Here is a 26,906-nt window from a genome sequence, read left to right on the forward strand (position 1 = left end):
ATCTGGGATATACATGTATTATCACACAAAGCGTATTTCAGTATTGTTCATTTTTGTGACTAATTTTTGGTTTATAAAACCAAAATCCTAGATTGTATACCCAAATAAATATGTGAAAAATCATGTGTTTCCATTTGCATTTCTACTCCCAACAGTTCTTTTTTCTGGAGGCAGATAGCATTCTTTTTCATAAGTCCCTCAAAATTGTCCTGGATCATTGTATTGCTGAGATTAGATAAATCCATAATATTTGATCATTCCAAAATATTGATGTACAATGTTTTCATGGTTTTTGCTTATTTCATTCTGCATCAGTTCATGTAGGTTTTTCCAGCTCTTTCTGAAATCACTCTGTTCATTATTCCTTACAGCACAATTATATTCCATCCTCATCATATACCACAACTTATTCAGTCATTCCCCAATTGATGGATATCCCTTTAGTTTCCAATTCTGTGCCACCACAAAAAGAGTGGCTATAAATATTTTTGTACAAAATTTATACTTTCCCACTTTTAAAAATTTCATTGGGGTACAGACCAACTAGTGGTATTACTGGCTCAAAAGGTTGTACATTGTTTTATTGACCTTTGGGTTTAATTCCAAATTGACCTCGAGTGGTTGGATCAGTTCACAACTCTACTAGCAATGCATTAGTGCCCCAATTTTGCCACATCCCCTCCAACATTTTTCATTTTCCTTTACTGTCATATTGGCCAATTTGATAGGTATGAGGTGGTACCTCAGAGCTGTTTTCATTTTCATTTCTCTAATCAGGAGGGATTTAAAACATTTTTCATTTGATTATTGATGGCTTTGGTTTCTTCATCTGAAAACTGCTTATTCATATCCTTTGACCATCCTTCAATTGGGGAATGGTTTATATTCTTATAAATTTGATGTAGTTCTTTATATATCTGAGAAATGAGACCTTTATCAGATAAATTTGTTATACATTTCCCCCCAGTTTGTTGTTCCTGTTCTAATCTTGGTTGCGTTGGTTTTGTTTGTAAAACCCTTTTTCAATTTAATATAATCAAAATTATTCATTTTAGCATTTTGTAATGTTCTCTCTCATTAAATTCTTCTCTTCCCCATAGAACTATCAGGTAAACTACTCTATGTTCCCCTAATTTACTTATAATATCATCCTTAATGTCTAAATCATATACCCATTTTGACCTTATCTTTATAGGGTATGAGATATTGATCTATACCTAATTTTTGCCATACTCTTTTCTAATTTTCCCAGCATTTTTTGTCAAATAGTGAGTTCTTATCCTCTAAAACTGGGAGCTTTGGGTTTATCAAAATTAAATTGCTGAAGTCATTTGCCCCTAATCTATTCCATTGATCTACCCTTCTATTCCTTAGCTAGTACCAGATTGTTTTGATGATTACTACTTTATAGTACAGTTTAAGATCTGGTACCACTAGGCCACCATCTTTCATGGTTTTTTTTCATTAGTTCCCGTGATATTCTTGAACTTTTGTTCTTCCAGATAATCATGTTGTTATTTTTCCTAGTTCTATAAAATAGATTTTGGTAGTTTGATAGGTATGACATTGAATAAGTAAATTAATTGAGGGTAGGATTGTCATTTTTATTATATTAGCTCAACCAATCCATGTAGCTTGCTGATTCCTAAGGTGTAGATGCACACTTTGGGGCAGCTTGAATAGATTGTGGGCCTGGAGTTCAAATCAAATATATATTTACTAGTTGTGTGAGTTCAGTCAAGTCACTTAGTCTTGGTTGGCCTCAGTTTCCTCAATGCTAATAGGGCCTACCTCCCAAAGTTGTTGGGAGGATCATATGAGCTAATATTTGTAAAGCACTTGGCACAGTGCCTGGCACATAGTAGGTGCTATATAAAAGCTAGATAGCTATTGTTACACTGAAAATTTAGCAACTGCTTGGTGAGGAAGATGGCTCCAAGACACCATTGCATGGTCTTAGCAGTGAACTTTGTAGGTGGCAGTAAAAGAAAAGGGAAAAACAAAGAGCAATTCATGACTCTCCTAGGCATTTCTCTAAGCAGTCAGAATTCAGTCCTTCCCTGCTGCATTCTCTTCAAGGGAAAGGAAATGGATCCAGCCACTATAATGCCTAGGAGCCTCCAGGAAGGAGTCCTACATTTGCCATGCCACCACTACTTGTCACTGTGCTCTTTCTCCAACTCTCTCCCATTCTTCCTGGCCCCTCCTTCAGATCGATGACAACCATTTATTTCATGAGAGAAAGGAAATTAGATAAGATCTTACTTGTATGATCTCTGCCCTCTGGAGAAAGGATGAAAGAAAGACCTACCACCACCATGAGTAAGAACAACCAAGGGCTCAATGTAAGAAAATGTAACAAGATCACCGTCTACCAGAATGTCTTCTCATCCTATGAGGATTGGGATGGGGTTTTTCCCCCTGAAAAGAGACGTGATCCTCAGAACTTGACTGAAATCAGGGGGCTAAAATTCAATTGCAACCTCCCTTGCCATAGCTTTTGAGTGATTTCAGACAATAGTATTGAGATAGCTTCCTGATCTCCTAAGGGCATAAAAAGGCCCACACATGGGCTGGGGAATCATTACACCTTTCCTTACTGAACAGATTCATTTCCATACAGGGGAGATTGGCTGTACCCAAGCTAATTGCTAATGTATCTTTGGTGAATAAATATCCTTTATATGTTGTGGCTAAGTAAATCTCCTTTTGTCAACTATTGAATGACTAATGAGTGTCTCATTTCATTCCTAACCCTGAAGCTGAGATGGAAAGAACATTTGGAGATGGTTCTAAGCTAAAGAAGACAGAGAAGAGTAAGAGGAAACACTTTAAAGGAGAAATAAGTTGACTCTTTTTCCGATGTAGCTGACAGAAGCTGGAGAAAAATATCACAAAACCCTGTTTAACAAGGTCCACTAAAAATGTATGTTACAAAATTTAAATTAAGTCCTAACTGCAGCCACTTAATCCTTTTCTATCTCCCAAGCTGATTCATTTTCCCACTGACAGCACCATATTTTTCAAACTTTTTCATTGCTCTTCAAACCTCTCCTGGTTTCCCCTCCTTCCCCCTCGCCCCCCAGCTGAGACCTTTGCCTCTTTTTCTAGGAATCTGGCTGTAGAAAGGAGGCAGGGTATTGCTGATGGCTTATGAGCATGGTAGAGGGAAGAGAAGTTTTGTTTGTTTTTAAGGCTCAGGAGGCATGGACATGTTCATTGGCAACAGGAAGTGAGCCAGTACAGAAGGAGAGGTTGAGAACATTCAAGAGAAAGAGAAGGGTGATGATTGCCAGTGCAATTCAATTGTTTTATCTCAGTGAAGCCTTTAAAGAACATTGTGACAGTCCAAGTAAGTGTAACAAGGGTACTGGTCAATAAGGCACAGTCTTAGAAAGATGTGGATATTGAGGGGGATCTGCAAAGGGTTGTGCTCTCAGATTCAGAACTTGCAGCTATTTCATAACATTCTGTTCCATCCAATGACTTCCCACTTTTTTATTCCATTAACCCCTTTCAATATGACAAAAATATGTTTTGAAAACTCAGGATAATTAAATATGCGACTTGGAATTTTCAACGTGTTTATTGCTTAAGGTGTCATTAAGGAATTTTCTCTTAGCTTCAACTCCTTGTGCTATCCCCAAGGGATTCATGAGCCACTAAATGGGAACCAATAACTTCTTGTAGGCCTTTTTTGAATGTTAGTTGAGCCAGAATTAAGAGAACCTATGAAAAGAAGAAACTTTCTTTCCTTATTGGAGGAACTCTTTTTTTCCTTCTAAGTGGTAAATGAGGGAAGAGCTACCTGTTTGAAGTCTTACAGATGCTCCTATTTTTTGGATAAAATTGTTTAGAGTGTATCAGTCCACTGAACTTCTTAAGTGAAACCTAGAAGTTTTCAAAAAAGGTCAACCTAACAATCCACATAGAGAAAAATCAAGCACATAAAATATTTAAACAGACTCTAATATGTACAAATGAACTTTGACAAATGGGCTTCTTGGTGAGTTAGGGACCTTGGGATCCCCCCTGAAACCAGCTTCATGTGACCCACAGATGATCCTGCTTTTCTTTGTCTCCTTTTTGTGTTTTCTTCTTTGACAGAGGGCCTTGTGAGAGTTTGAAAAGTTTCGAGAACTGGATTCCATTCCAGAGTTTGCCAAACATCAAGTCTGGTGAAGAACAAAACCTTGCAGAAGCAACCTTAGGGGACTCAGCCCAACAGTGGATGAACTGTGAGATGCTGTGTTCTGGGGCAGCAAGGAAGTGATTGCTGCCATATCTGAAGAGAGTTCGAGGGGTTAAATGCTTTTTGGAGCCATTTAAAGTTTGAGGCTCTCCCAAGGTGGCAAGCAATGTGACTGAGGTTGGAAAAATTTTGTAACTTCTATTCCTGCTAGAACTTCTCAGCAAATATCCCTTTAACTGATTAAACTGATACAGGTGTACTATTTCTGGCTCAATGAGATAGGAAAGATACGAAGTGAAACTGGTGAGCCATATTAGGGAGAACAAGAAACAGGGCTCATGCTGATAGTATGAGAAAACCCTACAAATCCTTAGTATTTCTCCTTAGAATACCAAGGAAGATGTAGTTAGCTGCCCTCTAGGGAAATGACTCACCCAACAATAAGCAGTGCTTTTAAGAGGTGGCACAGTGGATGGAATGCTGGGCTTAAGAGTTTGGAAGACATTTCCCCAGAGTTAAAATCTGGCCTCAGATACTTACTAGCTGTATGACCCTCCGCACATCACTTAATCCTGTTTACCTTGGTTTCCTCATTTGTAAAATAGGCTAGAGAAGGATATGTGCTAGCACTCTAGTATCTTTGCCAAAAAAAATCCCAAAAAGGGATCCTGAAGGGTTGAACATGACTATTAACTTGGAAATAAATGCCAAACTTTCAAATAATTAGAAACCCAATCTTTTAATTAGAAGGGAAGAAAAGATTCAGGTATTTGGCCACCCAACAGAATCATACAAAACCAAAGGCTCTAAGTACAACTCCAAAGAGATACTGACCCTGAGAGTCTCTCTGTTCCTTTCGGGAAGCCTACAAAGACTAACCATAAACAGGTGTGTAAAACTCCTAACACAGAAAATATAGCATTAGGGAATGGTCAGCTGTAACAAGTTAAATCCAAAGGTCAAACGCAGGAGCTGGGCTTCCTGAGAGGAAACTTATCCAATAGAGAAGCTTTCAAAACAAACAGGTGCTTAACATTCAAATCAAAATAGAAGTACTTAGTACTGGGGTTTCTTATAAGGGTAAATCGAGTCATCCAAAAATCCATATTGACACATTGCCCCCTTTTGGGCAAGGCCTAAGGCTGCTGCCCAACCAAATAACTGGTATTTGGGGGCACTCCCCAAATACCCATGCATTGACAGTAGGCCAGAAAGACAGGCAGTCTGTCTTTGGCATAAATCTTAACACAAAACATCTATCCCATATTCCCCAAAGGCTTCGGTCTCTTGAATCTGGTAGGGCCTGATGAAATAGCTCTAGCATCCTCTCCTGTATATTTCTCCTTTGCATAGACAGCTTCTTTTGAGGTTTCAGTGTCCTTGCAGGTTCCTGGGACAGTTCAATTGCTAGAATTGAAAATAGGAGAAAATCTATAACCGATTTCTCTAAACGGAATTTTATTGACTAGGCATATTTGCTCACCATTACATATAGAATTAAAATATACTTTTAATTTTGGTCTGATTTAAATGTTAGTCCTTAGACATTACTCAAATACTGGAGCTTAAATCTCAAAATTAAAATTAACCCCCAAAGTTCTCCAAACTAGAATGTTCCTAACTTCTCACAAATCCAACATCGTTACACCCCTCCCCCTTTTGACACTGATATCTGCTATGCCAACAATTCTAAAAATTAATGAAAATGTAAACCAAACACTTACCCATTTTCTGAAGTTCTTTGGGGTTCTGCTGCTGGGAGCTCCCCCTCTTCCAGATCCAGTCTGCAAAAATCTTGCCCAGACTCAGTTGGCCAACTGAGTAGAGAGTCTAATCCAGTGATTCCCAAAGTGGGTGCTGCAGCGATCCAGAAAAGTGGTGATGGCCACAGGTGCATTTATTTTTCCTATTAATTGCTAAACTTAAAATTAAAAAAATTAATTTCCAGGGGGCACTAAGTAATATTTTTTTCTTGAAAGGGGGCGGTAGGCCAAAAAAGTTTGGGAACCACTGGTCTAATTTTTTCCTGGGGAAAATTCAATTGTGGCATATTTATCCAGAAAATCTCTACCCAAAAGGCATAGTGGGGCATCTGGGGAGAGAAGAAAAGGATGAGCATCCCTCATCTCTCCCAGAATAAACTGGATTGGCTGGGACACAAATAGATTGTACACCACTATAGAAACCTGCTTGTCACTTGGAGGAAGGGAGTTGGGAAAAGCCTTGGGGTTTAGGACTGACATTGTGGCACCAGTATCTATTAGAATTTCAATGGGATGTGAAGCAACCACAATGTTAGTGATGCCTACTGGAGTTTTTCTAGTGATATCTGCCTCTCCTTTTATATCCTCGCAGTCACATCACTGAAGTCTCCTTACTCAGCCTCTCCTTTGAGAGCTCTTCTAATAAGGGTGGCAGCTTATTTGGACGCCTTTATCTTTTGCATCAGTTTTCTACATTCCTTTTTTTGGTGTCGGTGGCTTAAATAACACCTTTCATCCCTCCACCTTCTCATTTGATACCTTGAAGGAGAATGTCTAGTTCTGGTTCCCTTTGTTTCCACTGTTGCATCTGCATATTCATGATTTGGTTTGTCCTTTTCCTGGTTTCTTCTGCCTCCTTTTCTCTCAACTACCAGGATCTGTTGAAATTTGCTGGCTAAATAGATTAAATCAGCAATAGGTGTCAAATTCCAGTCAACTTTCCCTCTTTTTCTTAAATTTGAAAGGGTTTTGTTTAGCCCCTCTACGTATGGTGGGGTTATCAAACGTAATTAATGCATCTGTGCAGTGCGGGGAAAGTCCGGAGTTTGCCCTGAAGGCAATTAAGACTTGTAAAAATCAAACATTCTGAGTGCATGCCTGAATTTCCCCTCAATTTACTGACTTGGGAAAGGCTTTAGGGATTGCCTCTAGCAACATTTCACCAACTTTCTTTGCTTCTTAGAGGTGAATTTCAGGACCTTCTTCCCTAGCCATTAACTGGTTTATATGTTCTAAGGCAGTGATGAGCAAACTTTTTAAAGAGGGGGCCAAAGGAAATGCTCATCTGTCAGTCTGTTTTCAAGACAACTCGTTGGAAGTTTCGTCGTATTGTATCCTACTCATTGTATTCGTCAGATTAGGAATAACGTCACTTGGCTGGATATAGGGGCCCCATCTGGTAGTTTGCCCATCACTGTTAAGGGATTTTCCCCATTTAGCCATAGTAAATCAGTAATTTGCATCTCCTGGGCCTACCAATATTTGGACCAGCTGACAAAGATCTGATGCCCAGCATAAGTGGAAAGAGTCACCTCAAACTCTTCGGCAAATTCTAGTGGACTTTCCCTAGCTTTTGGAAATTCTTCAGCCTTGGTTCTCAACTCTGCTTTTGTCCAGGGGATAAAGGAAGCCTGTATTGCCTTTGTGCCTTCTTTTCCCTTAATCTTAAAAGGCAATTGAGGAATATTGACCTCGGAGGTTCCTGAAGGCTCAGGCGGTTTGCCTGTAAGGGGTGCTGTATTACCAGAACCTTTTAGAAGCTCTTTAAGGTCCTCCCCCTCCTTTTGTAACTTCGTTATTTGTTCCTCAGTTTTCCTTCTACTCCATTTTTTAGATGGTTCGCCTCATTCCACCAACTTCTCTTCCCTCTCCCTTTTTATCCTCTTACCTTTCTCTAGGCTCACTGGCTGTTCCCACTTGGATGTCTTTAGGGTGCTTTCTTCTAGCCAGAGGTTAAAAAGCTGTTTCATTGTCTTCAATCTCTCCGCCTGCTTCATTCAACAGACTGCAGAAAAACAATCTTGTTGCTGTCAAAAGTGCCCCACGTTGGCCAGCTTACCTTGGGTTCAGATTTAGTTAACTTCTGTCATTTCTGTAAATGTCTGCATGTACCAGGTCCATATTCTGAAAATATGTATTCCCGCAGCTGTCCCATTAGGGGAACTTTGGTCCAAATCCCTATTCTTAAAGGAAACCTTATCTTCTGCAGCAGTTTCCTTCCAGAAACTCTGGGCTGGCACCATATCACCATGGATGCCCTTACCTCACTATCAGCCCTCTTGGGGAAGGGACCCTCAGCTGGCACCACGGACTCATACATGCCTTTACTATCCATAGCTGCCTCCTGCGGGGTGGGGTGGGGAGTTTTGTAGCCTTGGCAGATTAAAAATCCAATGATTGCCCATTGTTCCTCCTGATTAAAGAGTAGAATATACAAACTTGGGTTCTTTGTGTTGGAAGTCTCTCCGAGTCCTGAGGGTAAGGGAAGTTCAGATACCTACATCAGGCAACTTTAGGCAGTTTCCACTTAGAATCCCCACTTCTGACATCATTTGTTAACTTGGAAATAAATACCAAACTTCCAAGTAATTAGAAGGGAAGAAAAGATTCAGGTATTTGGCCACCCAACAGAATCATACAAAAACCAAAGGCTCTGACTAAGTACCAATTCCTCCCTGGGAGAAGACACAACTCTTAGTGCTAACTCCAAAGAGATGCTGAACCTGAGAGTCTCTTTATACCTTTTAGGAAGCCTACAAAGACTAACCATAAACAGATGTGTAAAACTTCTAGCATTCAGCAATATAGCATTAGGGGATGGTCAGCTGTAACAAATTAAATCCAAAGGTCAAACGCAGGAGCTGGGCTTCCTGAGAGAAAACTTTTATCCAATAGAGAAGCTTTCAAAACAAACAGGTGCTTAACATTCTAATCAAAATAGGGGTACTTAGTACTGGGATTTCTCAAAAGTAAGGGTAAACTGAGTCATCCAACACTCCATATTTATGGGACTAAATAAAAAGACTGAAAATGTAATTCCTTGCCATGTAATTTGGTTATTGAAATCTAAAGTGCCTATTGATCATCTTTTTGATATACTATCTTTTTTTGAAGAAAGAATTATGATATATAGGAATTTGTCTTACAGATATATTGTAAACTTTGGACCTCTCCTTTTTTCCCTCTCTTTCCTTTTATACCATGTATTCTAATCTTCACCCCCACCCCCACCCCCCCTATTCTTGCTTTTTTCATTGAAGTCACTGAGTGTTGAAATATATGTTGAGAAACTTATTGAGTTCTTGGTAAAATTTCCCTATATGAAGAAGTTCTTGTTTGTGGATAACATTGTATAGATTGTTTTGGTTCCCAGAACTTTGCTGAATCTCTTCAGTGAGACCCATAATTATTAAAAACGTCAGCCTAACAATCCATATGGAGAAAACCAAGTGTTCAAAACATTTGTCAGACTAATACGGTGATGGCAAAACTATGACACTCAAAGTCATTTTTTATGACATGCTGCTGCATGCTGAGGATGAAACATTTGCTGTAGTATAGTGTAGACACTCTGTGCACTATAGATGACAATTCTACTGATATTAATTTACCTATTTTGGTTTATTAAATACAGTTATATATTATAATTTTACATTTTTGTTATTTAAACTACAAATATCGCAAAATTGTGTTTTTTTTTCTTGAAGTGACACACCACCAGAGTTATGCTCTTCTTCTTCTTTTTTTTTTTTTTCGTGAATTTTGACACACCAAGCTCAAAATGTTATCCATCACTGGACTAATACGTAGCTTTATGGAAAACCCATAGACTTGGTCATTGGTACTTGGATAGATATGGATGGACAACAAACTAGGCACAGAATTGGACAGGAGGAAAAGAGATTGGATTGCTTTCGACAAATCAAAATTGCAGTTTATTCAAAGGGCAATGAAGAGTTTCAGGGTGGGCATATGAAGGGGTAGCATGTTACTAGCAATGAATTGTGAATGATAATCTCCATAAAAGACATAATTATTTAAAGGAAAGAACTGAAAAAGAGGTAAGCCAATTACTTGGCTATGCACAAAAAATATACATGATGCAGGAGATTCTATAAATAGCATATGAAGGATCCCTTGTCCTTGTGGAAGATTTTCAAGCAGATAAGGGCATCAAATAGGCCCACTTGATTAGTGGGATGGGATGAGTTGCAATCTAAATAGTTGGAGAGAGTACCCACATAATACACATCTTCGATCTCTTGAAATACGGAAGTAAGTACTGACATTTTCCTACAATTCCCATCACAACATTCTTCATTTAATAATTTTTTTCAATTTGATTTAATTACTGAGAAACATGGTATGTCCCCTCATTAGAAGATCAAGGATTATTTTATTTTTCTTTGTATCCCCAGGGACCAGCACAGTGCCTGGCACATAGTAGCCACTTAATAAATGCTTATAATAAATCCAAACTTCTGTTCTTGTCATATAGCTTTCCTAAAGGAAAAAAAAAAGTATTTTTAAAACATCTCCTTCTGATTTTATTCCCCTATTAAACAAAATTAAATCTAACTTTATAAAGCCAAAAGGCTAATTAATTATCTTTGAAATCTCGAACAGTTAAATTGCCTTTCTAGTTTCAGGCATACTACACGACAGATTCTTAAGCCACTGCAAAAAAAAAAAAAAATTAACATTATTGATCTCTGAATTCTTAAAATGCCAGCAAAACCCATGTCAAAGGTCTTATCCTAAGACAGTAAATGGGCTTTAAAATGAGACTGTAAAGTCGAAACGAAGTGCTTTAAAAAAAAACCCGATACAATATACCTGCTTGGGCTGGGGCTCAAAATAACTGTAATGGAGTTTGTAGCAATAAGGCTGTAAGAAAGAAGGGTAGCCGTAAGTCGACCTAGTGGAAACTCTCTGTAGGTGACCTCCCCCCAAACTACACCCCCCCCCCTTCCACCTCTCTCTGTCTCTGTCTCTCTCCCCAGTTTAGGGGAAGGACGACTGCATACTTGAGCCCTTGTCCTTGAAGGCGATTGAGTGAGCCCAGGGCAGGCGTCTCTCGAGTTTCCAATCACAATAGAGAAACCTTAGAGGCAGTGGAGGGTGCTGGGGCCCCGCCTCCTCCTCTCTCCTTGTGGCTAGGACACTGCTGGAGAAAGACATATCTGACACTCTCCTCTGTTTTGGGACAAATTTCATCCCAGGAAGGTAAGTTTTGGTCCTGGAGATTGTTCTCTTTGCTCCATCAGGAAAGTGGGAGGGAATAGGGGGTGCTGTGTAGTGAATTTTTTTTTTTCGGAGGTGGGGGTGATCCTTTTTGAGGGGGCAGGAGGGAAGGAATTTGGCAAGAAGGGTATCTTGCCCTCCACCTCTAGGGTGTCGGTGAACATCTTGCCTGTCAGTAGGGTTTTCCCCCTCCTACAGTTCTGTTGATGCTTTTCGGGGAAGGGGAGATGTAATTGGCGGGGAGAGAAGAAAGCTCTGGAGAACGTAGGGTGGTGGATTTATTTATTTCTTTCTTTTAACCGCACTGCAGCAGAGAGGGCCCAGAACCCTGCCTCTGCCGTGTGGCAAAGAAACCTGTTGCTTATGTGTCCCTCCGGCCAAACCCTGGGGGCTCTTTGTGCCCTTGAGAGGTTCACTGAGTTTTCATCATTCTGGTGCCTGTTGGCAGAGGACCAGGGCACTGTGCCCAGGGAGCAAGAGGGGCTTGTAAGGGGAGAAGTAAGGGGGTGGGGGAGGTTTGCAGAGGCTGGGGGAGGAGATGGAGGGAGGACCAAGAAATAGGTCAGGGGTGGGGGTGTAATATACAGAATAATTATGGATCTGGCCATCTACCAATAGGAGAGAAGGAAGAGAACAGTTTCTTCTTCGGATGCACATCACGGGTGTCAATAATGATGCAATCTAATAGTCTAAGGGACTGCAAAAACGTAGGACTAATCTAAAAGCAAATGCTATACTACATACAGGGGAGAAAGCATAGCCTCTTACCCCATGCGTGTTAAGTAACTGGCTCTCCGATTCTTTCCAGGCTTTTCTTGATGGGTTTTGTTGATCTCGCCATCTCGGGATGCTGAGTCGAAATGGCCTATTCTCTTTCCATAGACCTTTTTTCTGATGGGAGCTGTGGCTGTTACTGTCTCAGCATCTTCTTCCTCTGCCTTAGTTTCTGTGTACAGTGCGGTGCAGAGCAAAGCAGCACCCGGGCTGTATGTGTGGGAGGCAAAAAGCATGCAGACTGCAATTAACTTGCCCCAGAGTGGGGGAGGTGGGAGAGGGGAGGGCTGCCATTGCCTTAAACTCGAGAAAAAAGAGGTCTCTGTCCCTGGCTCTGTCTCTCTCTCTCTTTCCCTATCTCTCTTCCCCCCTCCCCTCTTGTCCTTCTCTCCCTCTCCTTACCTCTTTCTGATACTTCCCCCAACATTTAACCATGCCCATAAATTCCAGTTCTGAAAACTAAAGCATCTTTAAATGTGATTGTGATTGATCATTAACACTTTATTCACAGTTCATCTAAATTTAGAGTTGTTTAAAGTTTATACTAACTTTACTAACAGTATAGCCTTTATTAAAGGAAAGCATGAGGACTTAAACATTTGAATGTTACTGATGGTTAACATTATTGAACTTTAAAATCTATTGTTTGCAGTTAATTTCATTTTTATAGCTCTAGTTGCTGTGCACAGTCATTTCAATTGGTTTTCTTTACTCTGTCCATAGTTTCTGAATATTTCTCACACATCATTGCTTGGGATGCAACTTGTATCATGCAGTTCAAGTTTTAGTATTATGGACAGCTCCGCTCTGCTAATTATGAACGATAGATCTTCATTTGTTGTGCAAGTGAAGTTCAAATTCAATATTAAGGATTGTGGCAGTAAAGAATCACAAATATTTTCTATATTTAAAGGGCTGGACTTAAAAAAATATGTCTTAAAACAAGAGACTTTGTTCCTGAGCCCTGAGATTCAGCTTACTATGTAGGGGCTTCTATAAAAGACCCTAGAGGGAGGACAAGATGATAAGCCTATTTTCTATAATAAAAGCAATGATTCTTAGAACTATCCTGGCTTGTTTTGAATACTTAATATTCATCTGCCTAAATCTATTTTCATTCTAAAACATGTCTGGACAATTTATGTGGGTACATTGATGTAGGTCAAGGGGGATGTGGGTGCTGAAGGTGGGGCAGGTATAAGTCATTATCCTGATTTTATATATGCATATAACTAATGCAGTGAGCTGTGCTTTCATTAATCCCTTAAAAACAAGATGTGGACACCTCACAATCCCCCAAATAAGTATAAAAGGAAGACAGGGAACCATTGGTTACTTTGAAGATCTGAGTGATAAAATGTCCAAACTCGGTTACTTTGTGCACTTAATGCCAGTTTATTTCAATAGCCAACATTTAACAACAACTAGCATTTTATAGTGCTTTAAGGCTTGCAATCACTACAAATTTTATCCCATTTTATCCTCATAACACCTCGGGGAGGCAGGTCCTGTTCTCCCCCTTTTTATAGATGAGAAAAGTAAAGGCAGATAGATATTACTGACTTGACATTTGTCACTTGACTAGCCGTACAGCTAGTAAGGATCTGAGGCTAGATTTGGATCATCTTTCTGATTCCAGGCACAGTGCTCATCTTCCACAGCCAGCCTTCTAAACATTAATGTATGGCTTAATGAGGTGCTATGGCCAAAGAAACTCATTGCTTATTGACCAAATCTATGGTATAGCCTTTGTTTAAAATAGGAAAAAAGACGCCACATAACTTTACCATTTCTCCTTTCGTATAATCTATAAGAATATATAAGAGAGTGCAATGTTTATATTTGTAAAGAGCAGCCACACAGTGACTCCTCCACAAAGGATCATGAATTATACATTGGAAGGGAGCATAAAGTCACTTAATTGGTTACTTTCAGTTGAAGAAATGTCCTAGCTGGATGCTTACGGTGTGGACGTGACCTTGAGTTCTCAAAGGTTCTGGTAGAGGAACACAAGACCCAGCATATGGTGGAATGCAGAAAGGGACTTCTGGAATGGGTTCTCATCACTGACTATATGTCTTCTGGAGGGCTGGTCTAGCAAAGTTTGCAAAGGTTCACTGCCATCCGTAATGCCCAACCTGGCATCATGCAGACTCAGATTCATGAGTTCAAATCTGGCCTCAGACATTTACCAGCTGCGTGGCTCTGAGCAAGTCCCTTAACAATCTGCCTCATTTGTAAAATGAGCTGGAAAAGGATGTGGCAGACCACTCCAGTATCTTCGCCTCTCCTGTGGAGAAAATTGGAAAACCGAGTCACAAAGAATCTGACTGAAAAAAAATCAATAATAGCCAAGTCGTTTATAGGTGTGTTTGAAAAACAGCCTGGGAAAATGTTATCTCAAATTGCATCTCGAATTTGTCCTTGCTCCCTTAACACTGAAGGTAATGGTGTAGATAGAGTGGCTGACCTTAAAATTCAGATCTTCCCAGATGTTAATTAGCTTTGTGAGCCTGGGCAAATCATTTAACCTATCCTTAGTTTTCTCATCTAGAAAATGGACGTGATAATAGTACCTGCCTCACAGAGTTGTTGTGAGACTCATGCAAAGGGTATCAAACCTTAAAGGGCTATCAACATGTGCAAGTTGGCAGAGCAGTAACTGGGTTGCTCTGTCAGTGGTAGAGGATGCTGTGAAGCACTTGTACTAATACAGCAGGTAGAAGTAACTGAGTTTAGCACTGGCTAGTTAAAATAGGAAACTCCCAGATGGCTAGTTTGGGGTATCCCAAAGGAGCTCCTCCCCAGGCTGTCTCCTCTTAGGAGATGTTCCCCAGTTAGGGATGGTCCTGAGCATTGGTTCCACATATAAAGCATGTTAGGTTTTTAAACTACAAATTCCCATTTGCTCATTGTCTCATTTTTTAGGTCTCCCTTAAGCTGGGTTTTTAGTACTTGAACTTCCTGGCTGCTTGTTTGAATGCATTATAAATTTCTTATCAGAGTAGCAGAAATAGCGGTATCGTAGAGTAGGGAAAAGAGATAAAACCTTGGCACGAGGAAGACTTTTACATTTAACCCCTAACATTTACTTTCACCTCAGATAAGTCATTTAAGCTCATATTATCCTAAGCCAGAGGAGCTAGACATGTGGCCTGTGACTCCTTAGTGTAGTCCAAACTGGATTAAAATATAATTGGGAAATATTTTTTCTTTTTTTTTTTTAATTAAGTTTAGTTAAATAAGAATATTTTTCCATGGTTACATGAATTATTTCTTTCCCTCCCATAGCCAATGAGCAATTCCACTGGGTTTTACATGTGTCATTGATCAAGATCTATTTCCATATTATTAATATTTGCACTAGGGTGATCACTTAGAGTCTACATATAATTGGGAAATATTTAACAAAATAAAAAATTCAATAAAAATAGATATTACATATGTTGATATGTGGCCACAGGGATCCACTTGTATGGATCATTGCCCTCCCTTGTATTTGAATTCAATACCACTGCCCTAGGTGACTCTTTTAAGACTATACATTTCAGAACAGGTGCCCAGTGGTTGAGGGAATTCTATCCCTAGTAGTTCCTTATACCAATGAAATCATAGATGTGGTCCAAAAAAGTCCAGATAAGAAACATCTCAACAATTAAGGCCCATTTATGAATTAAATCATTTTGAGCAAAATTGTGTGGTAATTTTAAAATGCAACAACAACCACTACATTAAAGTACAAAGGAAAGAATATTTCATCTTAAAAATGAAGAGCAAAGCGGCGGCTAGGTGGTTTAGTAGTGAATTGAGAGTCAAACCTAGAGATGGGAGGTCCTGGGTTCAAATTTGACCTCAGACACTTTCTAGCTATTTGACCCTGGGTAAGTCACTTAACCCTCATTGCCTAGCCCTTACCACTTACACAGTATTGATTCTAAGACAGAAGGTAAGGGCTTTAAAAAGTGAAAAAAAAAATGAAAATGAATTAGGAAAGAAGTTAGAATGATATTAGCTAAAGTAAAATTGTGGATCTTTACTTGGGTTAGAATCCACCATTAAATATACTACCTGTTCTTTAAAATACCCTCTGAATTCCTTATAATATCCTTTAGGCACACTTTTTTTTGTACTTTAGTTATCAAATTACCTCAGCAATTATATGAAAATAAAAATCTCAGTTTGAGTATACATCTCTGTATAATATTTTTTTTTTTGGTTTTCTTGCAGAACACAATGGCTACTCTTAAAGAAAAGCTGATTGCACCAGTTGCAGAGGAGGAGGCGGCAGCCCCAAACAATAAGATCACTGTTGTGGGTGTTGGACAAGTTGGTATGGCCTGTGCTATCAGCATTCTTGGAAAGGTACATTTCTAGATTGACAAATACAGGGCATGGCTATTGTAACTTAGACCAGTTACAAATTATCTGTGTTCTCTTTGGAAGTGAATCACGTCGTTAAAAGAAAAACAATTCAAACTTATTTTTGAGAGTATAAAGAGGAATTTTGTACAGCCTTAATTACATGGGGCCCAATGAATAATTGAGGAGGTCATGAGTGATCTGTTAACAAAAGAGAGCTTGGAACTGGTAGAGCACAACCAATTGTTCCTCTCCTACTCTCCTTCTTGGCGCCTTGCAAGGACTGCTATATCTTACCATCCCTCCTATCCCAGAAAGTTCTAGCATACCCATGCCCAAATCTCAAATAACTTTCCTCTGGTTCATATTTCTATTTTAGGGGAAAATATTTAGTATCCTCTTCAATTCTGTTTTTTTTTTCTAATTTTCTTCTGAAGTTCTGCTTCATTCTACTGGATTTCTTAAATAGGGAGAAAAAATAAAAGCTTTTTTCTTTCATTGAATATAAGGGATCCTTGTATTAATTGTGAATTATGCGTGTACAATGCCTTGACCATGCACATTTAGAGTTTTCAGAGTTCAAATGCTTTGTTTGGGTTCTTAATGATCAATTTAGTAGCAGAAATCCTAGGAATAGACCTGAAAATATTATACTTTCAGGCATTAATAGCTTCCTAATAATTTGAAATGGCCCCACATGAAATGACTACCTTTTGAGATGAGTTCTCAATTAGTTGAAATCTTTGAATGGACACTAGATAACCACTTGTTAGAGATATTAAGCGGGATTTCATGCTTAGGATAAAAGCTGGAGCAGGTAACTTCTAAGTTCATAGGAGCATAGAGCTAGAAGCAATCTTAGAAGTCACTGAGTCCAACTTTCCCAACCCCATTCTGCAGATGAGGAAATTCAGTATCAGAGAGGTTGTGTGACAAGGTGACACACAGGTAATGAGTGACTTTGATCTAAGTTCTTTTACTTCCAAATTTTGTGCTTTTTTTTTTTCACCATGCCATCCCTTCCTTGCTGACTACATTTGTTATCATTTGGGGAAAATATAATGCTACAAAAAAAGGATAACTTCCTTTTATTTTCCTCTATCTGATATAAATGTGTTAGGTGCCTGGAAGTTAGTGTAGTAATAAAAAGAAAAAACCCACATTCTCAAACCATAGAGAAAATTTAAGGTAAGTCATTCGTAACTTTTCATTTCTAGTTCAAAAACAAAACAAAACAATTGCTCTAGCTAGACGTGAAATTTTTTTTTTTAACTTTAAACCCTTAACTTCTGTGTATTGACTTATAGGTGGAAGATTGGTAAGGGTAGGCAATGGGGGTCAAGTGACTTGCCCAGGGTCACACAGCTGGGAAGTGTCTGAGGCTGGATTTGAACCTAGGACTTCCTGTCTCTAGGCCTGGCTCTCAATCCACTGAGCTACCCAGCTGCCCCCTAGACGTGAATTTTTTGTCTTAGAATTTAGGTATTTAAAATAGAGAAAGAAGACAACAGAATCTAAAATATTTTTCCTTCTCTATCTACTTTTGAAAACTTCTATTTTCATGGGTTTGATATTAAGCTTTCTAGACACTGAAGAAAAAATATTTTAATATCTTAATGCAAAAAATAATTTAGTAAAGGACTTAATTCTCAGGTTTCCTCTTCAGCAAATGGAAATATTTGGTTTTGAAAATTAGGTCAACTTGGCTTAATAGTCATTGTATTAGGTGCTAGAGATCCCAGAACAAAAATGAAAGGTTTGAAGGAGCTTATATTCTTACGGCATTTCTAGGACTTGTACAAGAAAGATCCTTTTATTTGCTTTAAGCAGCAGGTAGAATTTATAAAATTTTAGGTTCTTCGAAATTGAAGGAATCTTAGAATTTTTCTAGTCCAATCCCTCCTTAAAGCATGACAATTCCCCTTTAATATTCATGATATTAAATGATAAATGGTTATGTAGTCTGATAACCAGGCACCCCAAAATTCTCTCTTAATCTCTTTCCACTGATTTGTCGACATCAACTAGTTTGTATGAACGTTTATTTTCATTTTCTAACTTGCAAAATGAAAATATTCTACATTGCAGGCTTTGGGAAGAATGGATAAATTTTTTTGAGAAGACTGAAAAGAACAATGACCATCTTCCTCTTGAAAAAAAATTGATCTTGTGGTTTAGAAATGTATAAAGCTATGTTAATGAATTACTGTTACTATTTAAGTTTTATATATTTAAGCTGGAGAGGCAGAACTTAACATGAAAAGTAGGAATGAGGCAAGGTTTATAGGGAAGGCAGATGCTATCATATTAAGATATTAAAGCAGTTAGACTGTTTTATGATTTCAAAAGCCACAAATGACTTCTAGCCATAAATAAGTTTGTTAGAGAAGAAAGGCCCTGGGTTTACATTTGGGAGTCACATAACATGAAGAAAACCAGTTTAATCATTGTATAAGATTAATAACACTAGTATCATGGCTAATAGCCTTGCTTCATAGTAACAAAATGACTGCCATTGAAATAAAATAAAATTATGACTGAAAAAATAATTTTGTGGCTACATATATGTATGTGTACATATATAATAGATCTACAAATGTGTGTGTATATGTATATATATGCATGCATTGCTAAAAAAAAAAAACAAAACCAAGCAAGCCAAAACTCCAGCCATATGAATTGATAGGTTGTTAAATTTAAGAGTAAAAAACTGATTTCTTTAAGCCTCAAAAAGTTTTTTAGTTCCTAGTCACATGTTTTCTATTTGTGTGACTGGAAGCCATCTAGAATCCTCATTGGTGTAAGTGCATCTATATTCAGAGCTTCAGTGATGTTTTAAAAGTGTTGGATCTCTTCCTTCCTTGGCTGCTGAGTCTACATTTCCCAGCCAATCCTTTTCACACCCACTGAAACAGGAGAACAGGAACTAAGATCATGTGACATCCTCTTGTGCTTAAACCCTTAATTCTTTTGCTCTTTTTATCTTCACTGTCACACATGTGGTGCTACTAAAATAAGGTAACGTTCATTACTGCTCGGTTTCTTGACAGAGCATTATGGGTATTATCAAGTTGTCTTATTTTAGGGCTTTGGTGCCCATAGTTTTAGCAAAATAAGTGAAGATTTTTTCTTAATTGGACCTGGGGCTGCAATGTTTTAAGGTAAATTTCAGTGTTTTAATTTAAAATGACATTTTAGAGAAACAAATCCAATTGTAAAAAGTTGAACTGACCAGATGATCCAGAAAAAAACCAAATGTTGAAAATAGAACAAAATCATAATAAAAAAAGAAAGAAAGAACCCAGTTTCTCCAAGAATAGATCTAGTCTGTTCTTAGTGTATCAGGCTGTCTTATTGAGTCAAATCCATCTTCTAAATAATACAGATTCCTCAACTTGTCATTTATATGCCCTTCACAATCTGGTTCATCTTTCCAGAGCTGGAATTGTAACTCTGACCTTGACCAATATGAGTTAAGTGCATTTCAGATCTTATAACTACTATGTACTTCTGTACTTAAATAGAACAGTGACTTCATCAATGTGGGTTATTTTCTCTAATGGTACCCATCCACACATATTTGTCTAAAGTGCCTCTTGTCCACATCCTCCAACAAATCTTCCACAGAGTCTGGAGACCTTCCTCTATCCCTTTTGAAATTCTGTGCCTACCAATGGAGCACGTAGACATCTGAGCATTATTTATCCCTCCCTTTTGCTATTTGTCAGAACCATCTCTCTCTCTGTTTCTATCTCTCTCTTTCTATTCATTTCTTTGAGGACATTCTTTATTCAGCTTCTCCTTGATTTTTTATTTTTAGTGTTTTGCATCCTGCTTACACCCATCATTGCTTACACCCATGCTTACACTCTGTTATCCTGTAGGTGATCCTTTACTTGAGATGGACCATCATATTCAATGATTCACAACCACAGCATCAGCAGCAAGATATTAATTTAAAGCAATGACATGCCTTTGTTTTGAAGAAAGATTTGGAGTCACTAAAACACTATGTCATTTCTCAAAGACAATTTAGTTTTCTCTCTTCTACCTCCTCAATCCTGGGTCTTATTCCTGTATATTTGTAGTATCTTTCCATGTTAGATGTAGTGAAAAACAATCCCTTTGCGCTGTCCATTTATCAGTACATCATAGCTTGGCTAATCGCTCTCTTGGTTTCTACCCTAAAGATAATTAGGTCATTCTCTTGGGTAATTATCTAACCCCTGGAGAAGTCTTTCCAGTGTTCAAAGACTTAATGCAATTGACACAATGTTCTCTGCAAATAGAAAAACACAAAAGACCTGCATAGGGGATTCATCTGTTATTTGAACTCTGTTCTGGACATTTTCCATGACAATGGTAAAGAATTGACAATTCTAAGTTTCCCTTTTCTATATCCTGTTTGAAAGTAATTGTTTGAGGGCTGATCAACAATTATCTTTGTTGATTTTGACACATCCATGGGAGATGTGTTGGAAAAAAACCTTTAAGTAAGCATTATACCATTTGGAGTCATGTTTTTTTAAAAAAAACAACAAACAAAAAAAATTATGCACAAAAGAATATTGTATTGTCTATGCTTTCAGTCAGTTGTTTGACTGTAGAAGATGTGGTCTCCTGCAGAGTATTATCTTCACAAGCCTCCTAGCTAGTATCCCTGCTCAGTTTTTTTCCTACTTTAATCCATCCTTCACACAGTTTCAAAGTGGTTTTCCTAAAGTTTAGGTCAGACCTTATTAGTTCCCTGTTCAAGAAACTGTTTGATATTTAAATGTTTACAGCCTCACCTTAGTCTGCTTTTCCAGGCTTACTACATATTATTCCCTCTCATGTATATTATTGTTCAGTCAAACTAGTCTTCCTCATACATATTATTCTAGTTTTCCCCTTTGCAGTGATTGTCCTCTGTGCTTGGAACACATTCCTTCACTCCTTTCTCTTAGAATCTAGTTTCCTTCAAAATCTGTAATCTTATGAAACTATCAACATCCAAGAAGGCCATTTATATTTTATCTAGTTCTTAGATATTATTGCACAGCTCCTGAAACATAATCTTTCTAGTTAAAAGGTTGTATTTTCTTAATATTAAGTTACTAAAAGTCCTGTTTTTTTTATTTATTTATAGAGTCTTGCTGATGAACTTGCCCTTGTTGATGTTTTGGAAGACAAACTCAAAGGAGAAATGATGGATCTGCAGCATGGGAGCTTATTTCTCCAAACTCCTAAAATTGTGGCTGATAAAGGTAGTTTCAAATCTGTATTACTATATGTTGATACAGTAAATTAGTTTTTCATAACATAAAAAACCCTACAGAGTACATGTTCTTCCCTATCCTTAAAAACCTGGGATTTCCTCAAGTTAGTGTTGGAATTCTCTTCCCTTTCTCAACCAAATTCTTGGGAAAAAAGCTGTCTACTCCCCAATGACTTCATTCCTTTGTTAGCTCTCCTACTCCTAAACTTCTTGGTACTCTGGCTTCCAACTTCATCATTCAAGTGAAATTGTTTTCTCCAAACTTAAGGATGCTCTCTTAAATGCCAGACCTGTTGATCTAGTCTTGGTTATCATCCTTTCTAATCAATCTGCTCTATTTGACACTGTTAACCACTCTCTCCTTTTGGATTCTCTCCCAATTGGTTATTCAGGATACTAACTCTCTCTTGGCTTACCTATTCATTTGGCTTTTCCTTTCCTTTGCTGGCTTATCATTTATATCGTGACCCCTAATTGTGGATGCTCCCCAACATTCTGTTCTAAGCCCCCTGTTCTTCTTCTATGAACTTTCAATAACCTCAGCAACTCTTATATGTTAACTATCAGCCTTATGTGAAACCTCACACAGCTATAAATATAACCTTAATCTCTTAAATGGGCTTCAATCTCACATCAACATTTTCTTGTTAAGACACTTCAAATTGGATGTCCTGGAGATATCTTGAACTTTATCTAATACTGTGTATATCTTTCTCTACAAACCACCTCTTCTTCTAAACTTCACTATTTCTGTCAAAAGTGCCAGGATCTTCTCCTCTCACAGGTTCATAATAATAATCATCCTTGACTCCTCACTTTCCCTCACAGCAAATACTAGTTACCAAATCTTGCCATTTCTACCTTCACTCCATCTCTTACAACCAATCCTTTCTTTCTGTTCTTATAGCTACCACCTCAGTTCAAGTCTTCTTCACCTTTTACCTAGATTGTTGTAGTATCCCCCTAATTGATCACCCTGTGTTACATCTCTCCTTACTCCACCATCCACACTACTTCCTGTAATAACTAAAATTATGAGGCTGATCGTAGCTTAATAACTTTATTAAATCAAAGTAATAGTAGTAGTAAAGAGAGGGAAAGGTAGGAAAGAAGTGGAGAGATACTTAGCTTTCTAATCTATTGGCCACCATGATGGCCTGTGGCTAAACTCCAACAAGGGTTCCTTCAGCTCTCCTGGCTCCAGCAAGAAAGACCTTTACTTCCTGTTGGGTCTCCCCTTATAAGCTATTTTCTCTACCCACTAGCTCTCACACATCACATCTCAGGAACCAATCATAGTTTCTTAATTTGCCTGGGTCGCCCAGAGAGGCAGTGCCTGTGGAATCAGTTTCCTGTCTAGTTGGTTCCTGGGTTCTTTAACTTCCTTTCTCCCAGGGCTTGTCTATACCTGAATTACTCAGTGGTCTTTGACCTCCAGGTCATTGAGAAATGACTTTAAAAAAAAGCAACATAATGGAGGGAGAAATTTGCTTCCGACATGCCAAAATGATTTTTATTAAGTACAGATCTGATCATGTGACTCTTCTCTTCAGTCAGCTCCAGTAATTTCCTATGGCTTTCATTTAAAAAACAAACAAACAACAACCGTACTTTCCATCTTAGAATCAATACTATCTATTGGTTCCAAGGCAGAAGAGCAGTAAGGGCTAGACAATGGGGGTTAAGTGACTTGCCCAGGGTCACACAGATAGGAATTGTCTGAGGTCAGATTTGAACCTAGGAATTCCCTTTTCTAGACCTGACTCTCAATCTACTTAGTCACCCAGCTACCCCCAATCCCCAGGCCTTTTGAATTAAATATAAACTCCTTGGTTTAGCTTTTAAAGCTACCTTTAACTATCTCCAATTGATCATTACAGAGCCTCATTGGATAGTGGTCCTACACTCCATAATCTAAACAAACTGGCCCTTGTTCTATTACTCAAACATGTGCTACTCCATTACATTTGCCCATAATGCTGAAATGTACTCCCTTCCTTCCCTTGTCTCATAGAATTTTTCTTTTCTTTTAAAATACAGATCCATCAACATCAAAATGAAGCATTTCTTAGCCCATGCTTTACGTTTGCTAGTATCCTACCTTTTAACCATGTATTTAAGTACTGTGTATTTATTTATATTTATTCCCTTTATGTTTGTGCCATACATATTTTTATATTATTGATCTCTCATTAGACTGTATGGTCATTGAGGATAGGTATTATTTCATATTTTGTACATATGTATGTATCCTGAAATACATAGCACAGTGTCTGCCATGTAGTGGATGTTTAATGAATATTTGTTAATTTATATGAGATTGTGAGAGAGAAAATAAGAACAGACTGAAAAGAAAAAGATTGATCACGGTGGGAAGAGAATTGAACTATCAGCACAATTACTTTTATATTTAATATATTAACAAAATGTTCTAGACATCTGTAGTGATTTTCTTCAGGATCTTAGACAAAACTTTGCACCAACTGACTTTGTAGTGATTGATTTTCTCATTCTCATTTTTATATTCTAAGATTTGAAAAAAAAATTACCTTCACTACTTTATTATCTCCTTACTCCCTACTAGTAATCCTTTAAATTTTATGATTCCCCCATCCTTTCTCAAGGAAATTTATTAAAAGTGGAATATAGGGAGCAGCTGGGTAGCTCAGTGGAGTGAGAGTCAGGCCTAGAGACAGGAGGTCCTAGGTTCAAACCCAGCCTCAGCCACTTCCCAGCTGTGTGACCCTGGGCAAGTCACTTGACCCCTATTGCCCACCCTTACCACTCTTCCACCTATGAGACAATACACTGAAGTACAAGGGTTTAAAAAAAAAAAAGTGGAATATAGGTTAGAGTCCGAATCCTTGACAGAGTTTGTCACCTAGTTGGAAAATAGTGTTTTCTTTTTACTAAAGGCTAGTTCTTTTGTTTAGCTCTACCAGGATCAAAAGTTTTCCTTCCCATGATTTAAGAATGGAAGCATGTTTTAGGAATGCCAACTATAAGTAGTTGATATCTAAAGTTTTCCAAATTCCAAAATACAACAGTTACCAGGTGACTTCTAATACCTCATCCAGGTCAAAAGGTCTGTGCTTGTCTCTTTTAATATTTAGCCACTAATTAATAATAAATATACTTTGGAAAAAAACCATAAAATACAAAATTAAAGTTATCCCTAATTTGAAATGAAACAAATAAATCTAAAGGGGAAAACAAAGTTATTCCTCCCAGGGAGGGGTAGAAAGCTGAAAGCTTCAGAAGTATATGAGAAATGACAGTATTTTAAAAAATAAAATAACACTTAATTAGAAAGAAAAAAGTTAGAAATAGTTCTGAAAAAATAACGGATAGATCTTTTTCCTCATTTGTAAGACAAGAGGATTTCACTAAGTGATGTCAAAGATTTCTATCTTAATTTCTATACTTGTGTCTAATTGGAAAATATTTGATAAAGTAAACTGGTTTTTAAATAAACTAAATTTCAAGACACTTTGGAATCTCCTCACTAGCAGAAGAAATCTAGGTCGAATCATTCCCTTCTACCCTCTCAGAACAAAACTATAGATTAGAAGCCCCAGAATGGAAAACTTCAGGAATAGTAAGTGATTCACTTGTTTAGAGGATTTTGAACTGGAAAAAAGAACCTTAGAAGTTATTGAGTTCAACTCTTTCATTTTACAAATGAGGAAACGAAGCTCAGAGGGGGTGGTTGATAGTAGTTTAAGAGCTCTGCATCTCTAATGTGAGTTATCAAGTCCCAACAAGTGCCTCTAAAATATATAATTTGGTGATTTCTCAACAGTGGAATTTATAGCTCCTTTTTATTCCGTAGAGACCATGTCAGGTATATTGTGTTCAGTTTTTTTGTGGCACATTTTAGGAAGGCCATTGACTTGTTAGAGAGTGTCCAGAGGAAGAAAACTACAGTGGTAAAGGGCCTGAGGATCATGACATGTGGAGATCCCCAACTGAAGAAATTAAAGTTTAGAGTGAAGAAAAGAAGCTTTAGAGAGGAAGTGAGAGCCCTGTTCAACTAGTTGTGTGGCTAGTATGTGGGAAACTGCTTTGTCTTGTTTTGCTTGGCCCCAAAGGGAAGAACTAGTAGCAATGGGAAGAAGCCACAGAGGCATAAATTTGGGATCAATGTAGGAAAAAACTTCTAAGAATTATTCCAAAATTGACTGAGTTGTCTCCTTTCAGAATGATAAAGATTTGACTGAACACATTTCTTCTCTTATTTTGAAATAATTGACATAAGTAGTCACCAAAAGTTACTTCTAAAGAATTTTCTTGGTCCTAGATTATTTGTTAAAACTTTTGAATGCAGATTTTTTTAGTCTTCTGACGATGGATATACCTTCAAGGTTAGCATATGATGTTAACCTAGTTTCAAAAATGTAATGATGGGTCACTTTCAAAAGCCAAAAAAGATGCATGTTAAAACTATGCCTTTCTTGCTCTTGTTTCATGAACTGAGGTTGTATTGTGAAATCTCATCTACAGAGTACCAAGTTATTGGAAAAAGGGAAATGTTTCTTATGGTTCACCAATTCATTCACAAAACATTCTTCTGAGCACCTTCCTATGTGCTAGTTGCCAATAGTTGTTTTGAAAATATACCTAGTTTAACTCTTATCTTTTCTCTTACAGATTACTCTGTCACTGCTGGTTCGAAGATTGTTGTAGTCACTGCAGGAGTCCGTCAGCAAGAGGGAGAAAGTCGCCTCAACCTGGTACAGAGGAATGTGAATGTCTTCAAATTTATTATTCCTCAGATTGTAAAGTATAGCCCAGACTGTACCATAATTGTGGTTTCCAACCCAGGTAAATATAGTACCATAACCTTTGATTTACCAAGTTCCTAAAAGCCAATTAGATTTTTTTAAACCCATACCTTGGTTCTAAACCAGAAGAATGATAATGGCTAGGCAATGGGAGTTAAGTGACTTGCCCAGGGTTACACAGCCAGGAAGTGTCTGATTTAAAATTTGAACCCAGGACCTTCTCTCTCCAGGCATGGCTCTCTATACATTGAGTCAACTTAGCTGTCTCCTAAAAGCCGACTTTAAATTTAAAAAATTAAGCTTACGTTAGTTGTTCACTAAAGATGAACTTACTTTCCTATGGTGCTTTATAGTTTACAAAGTGCTTTCACATGCATTATCTAATTTAATCTTCCCAACTTTTTGAAGTAGCATAATTACTATCAGTCATACAAACATGAACCTAAATGGGAAAAACTCAAGTTTTTCTGACTTCCAAACCCTTACTTTGTTATGCTTTGTTTGCCTCTCATTGGGAAACAAGTTACATGAAA

At 37.9% G+C, this 26,906-nt stretch overlaps 1 protein-coding gene across 2 annotated transcripts in view; it reads left to right on the forward strand.

Moving 5' to 3' along the window:
• The first annotated feature begins 11,092 nt into the window (after nt 1–11,092).
• The window catches only part of LDHB (lactate dehydrogenase B), a 28,872-nt gene continuing 13,058 nt past the window's right edge, over nt 11,093–26,906 (forward strand). The window contains exons 1-4 of one of the 2 annotated variants that reach the window (XM_044678820.1): nt 11,093–11,181; nt 16,201–16,335; nt 21,461–21,578; nt 26,240–26,413. In XM_044678820.1, coding sequence (XP_044534755.1) covers nt 16,207–16,335; nt 21,461–21,578; nt 26,240–26,413 — 421 coding nt within the window. In that variant the 5' untranslated portion in view covers nt 11,093–11,181; nt 16,201–16,206. Of the gene's footprint in view, nt 11,182–12,090; nt 12,186–16,200; nt 16,336–21,460; nt 21,579–26,239; nt 26,414–26,906 lie in introns of those variants that run through there. The other variant, XM_044678819.1, reaches the window with a different exon arrangement.

The sequence above is a fragment of the Gracilinanus agilis genome, chromosome 5, assembly GCF_016433145.1.
Source record: "Gracilinanus agilis isolate LMUSP501 chromosome 5, AgileGrace, whole genome shotgun sequence".
NCBI lineage: Eukaryota > Metazoa > Chordata > Mammalia > Didelphimorphia > Didelphidae > Gracilinanus > Gracilinanus agilis.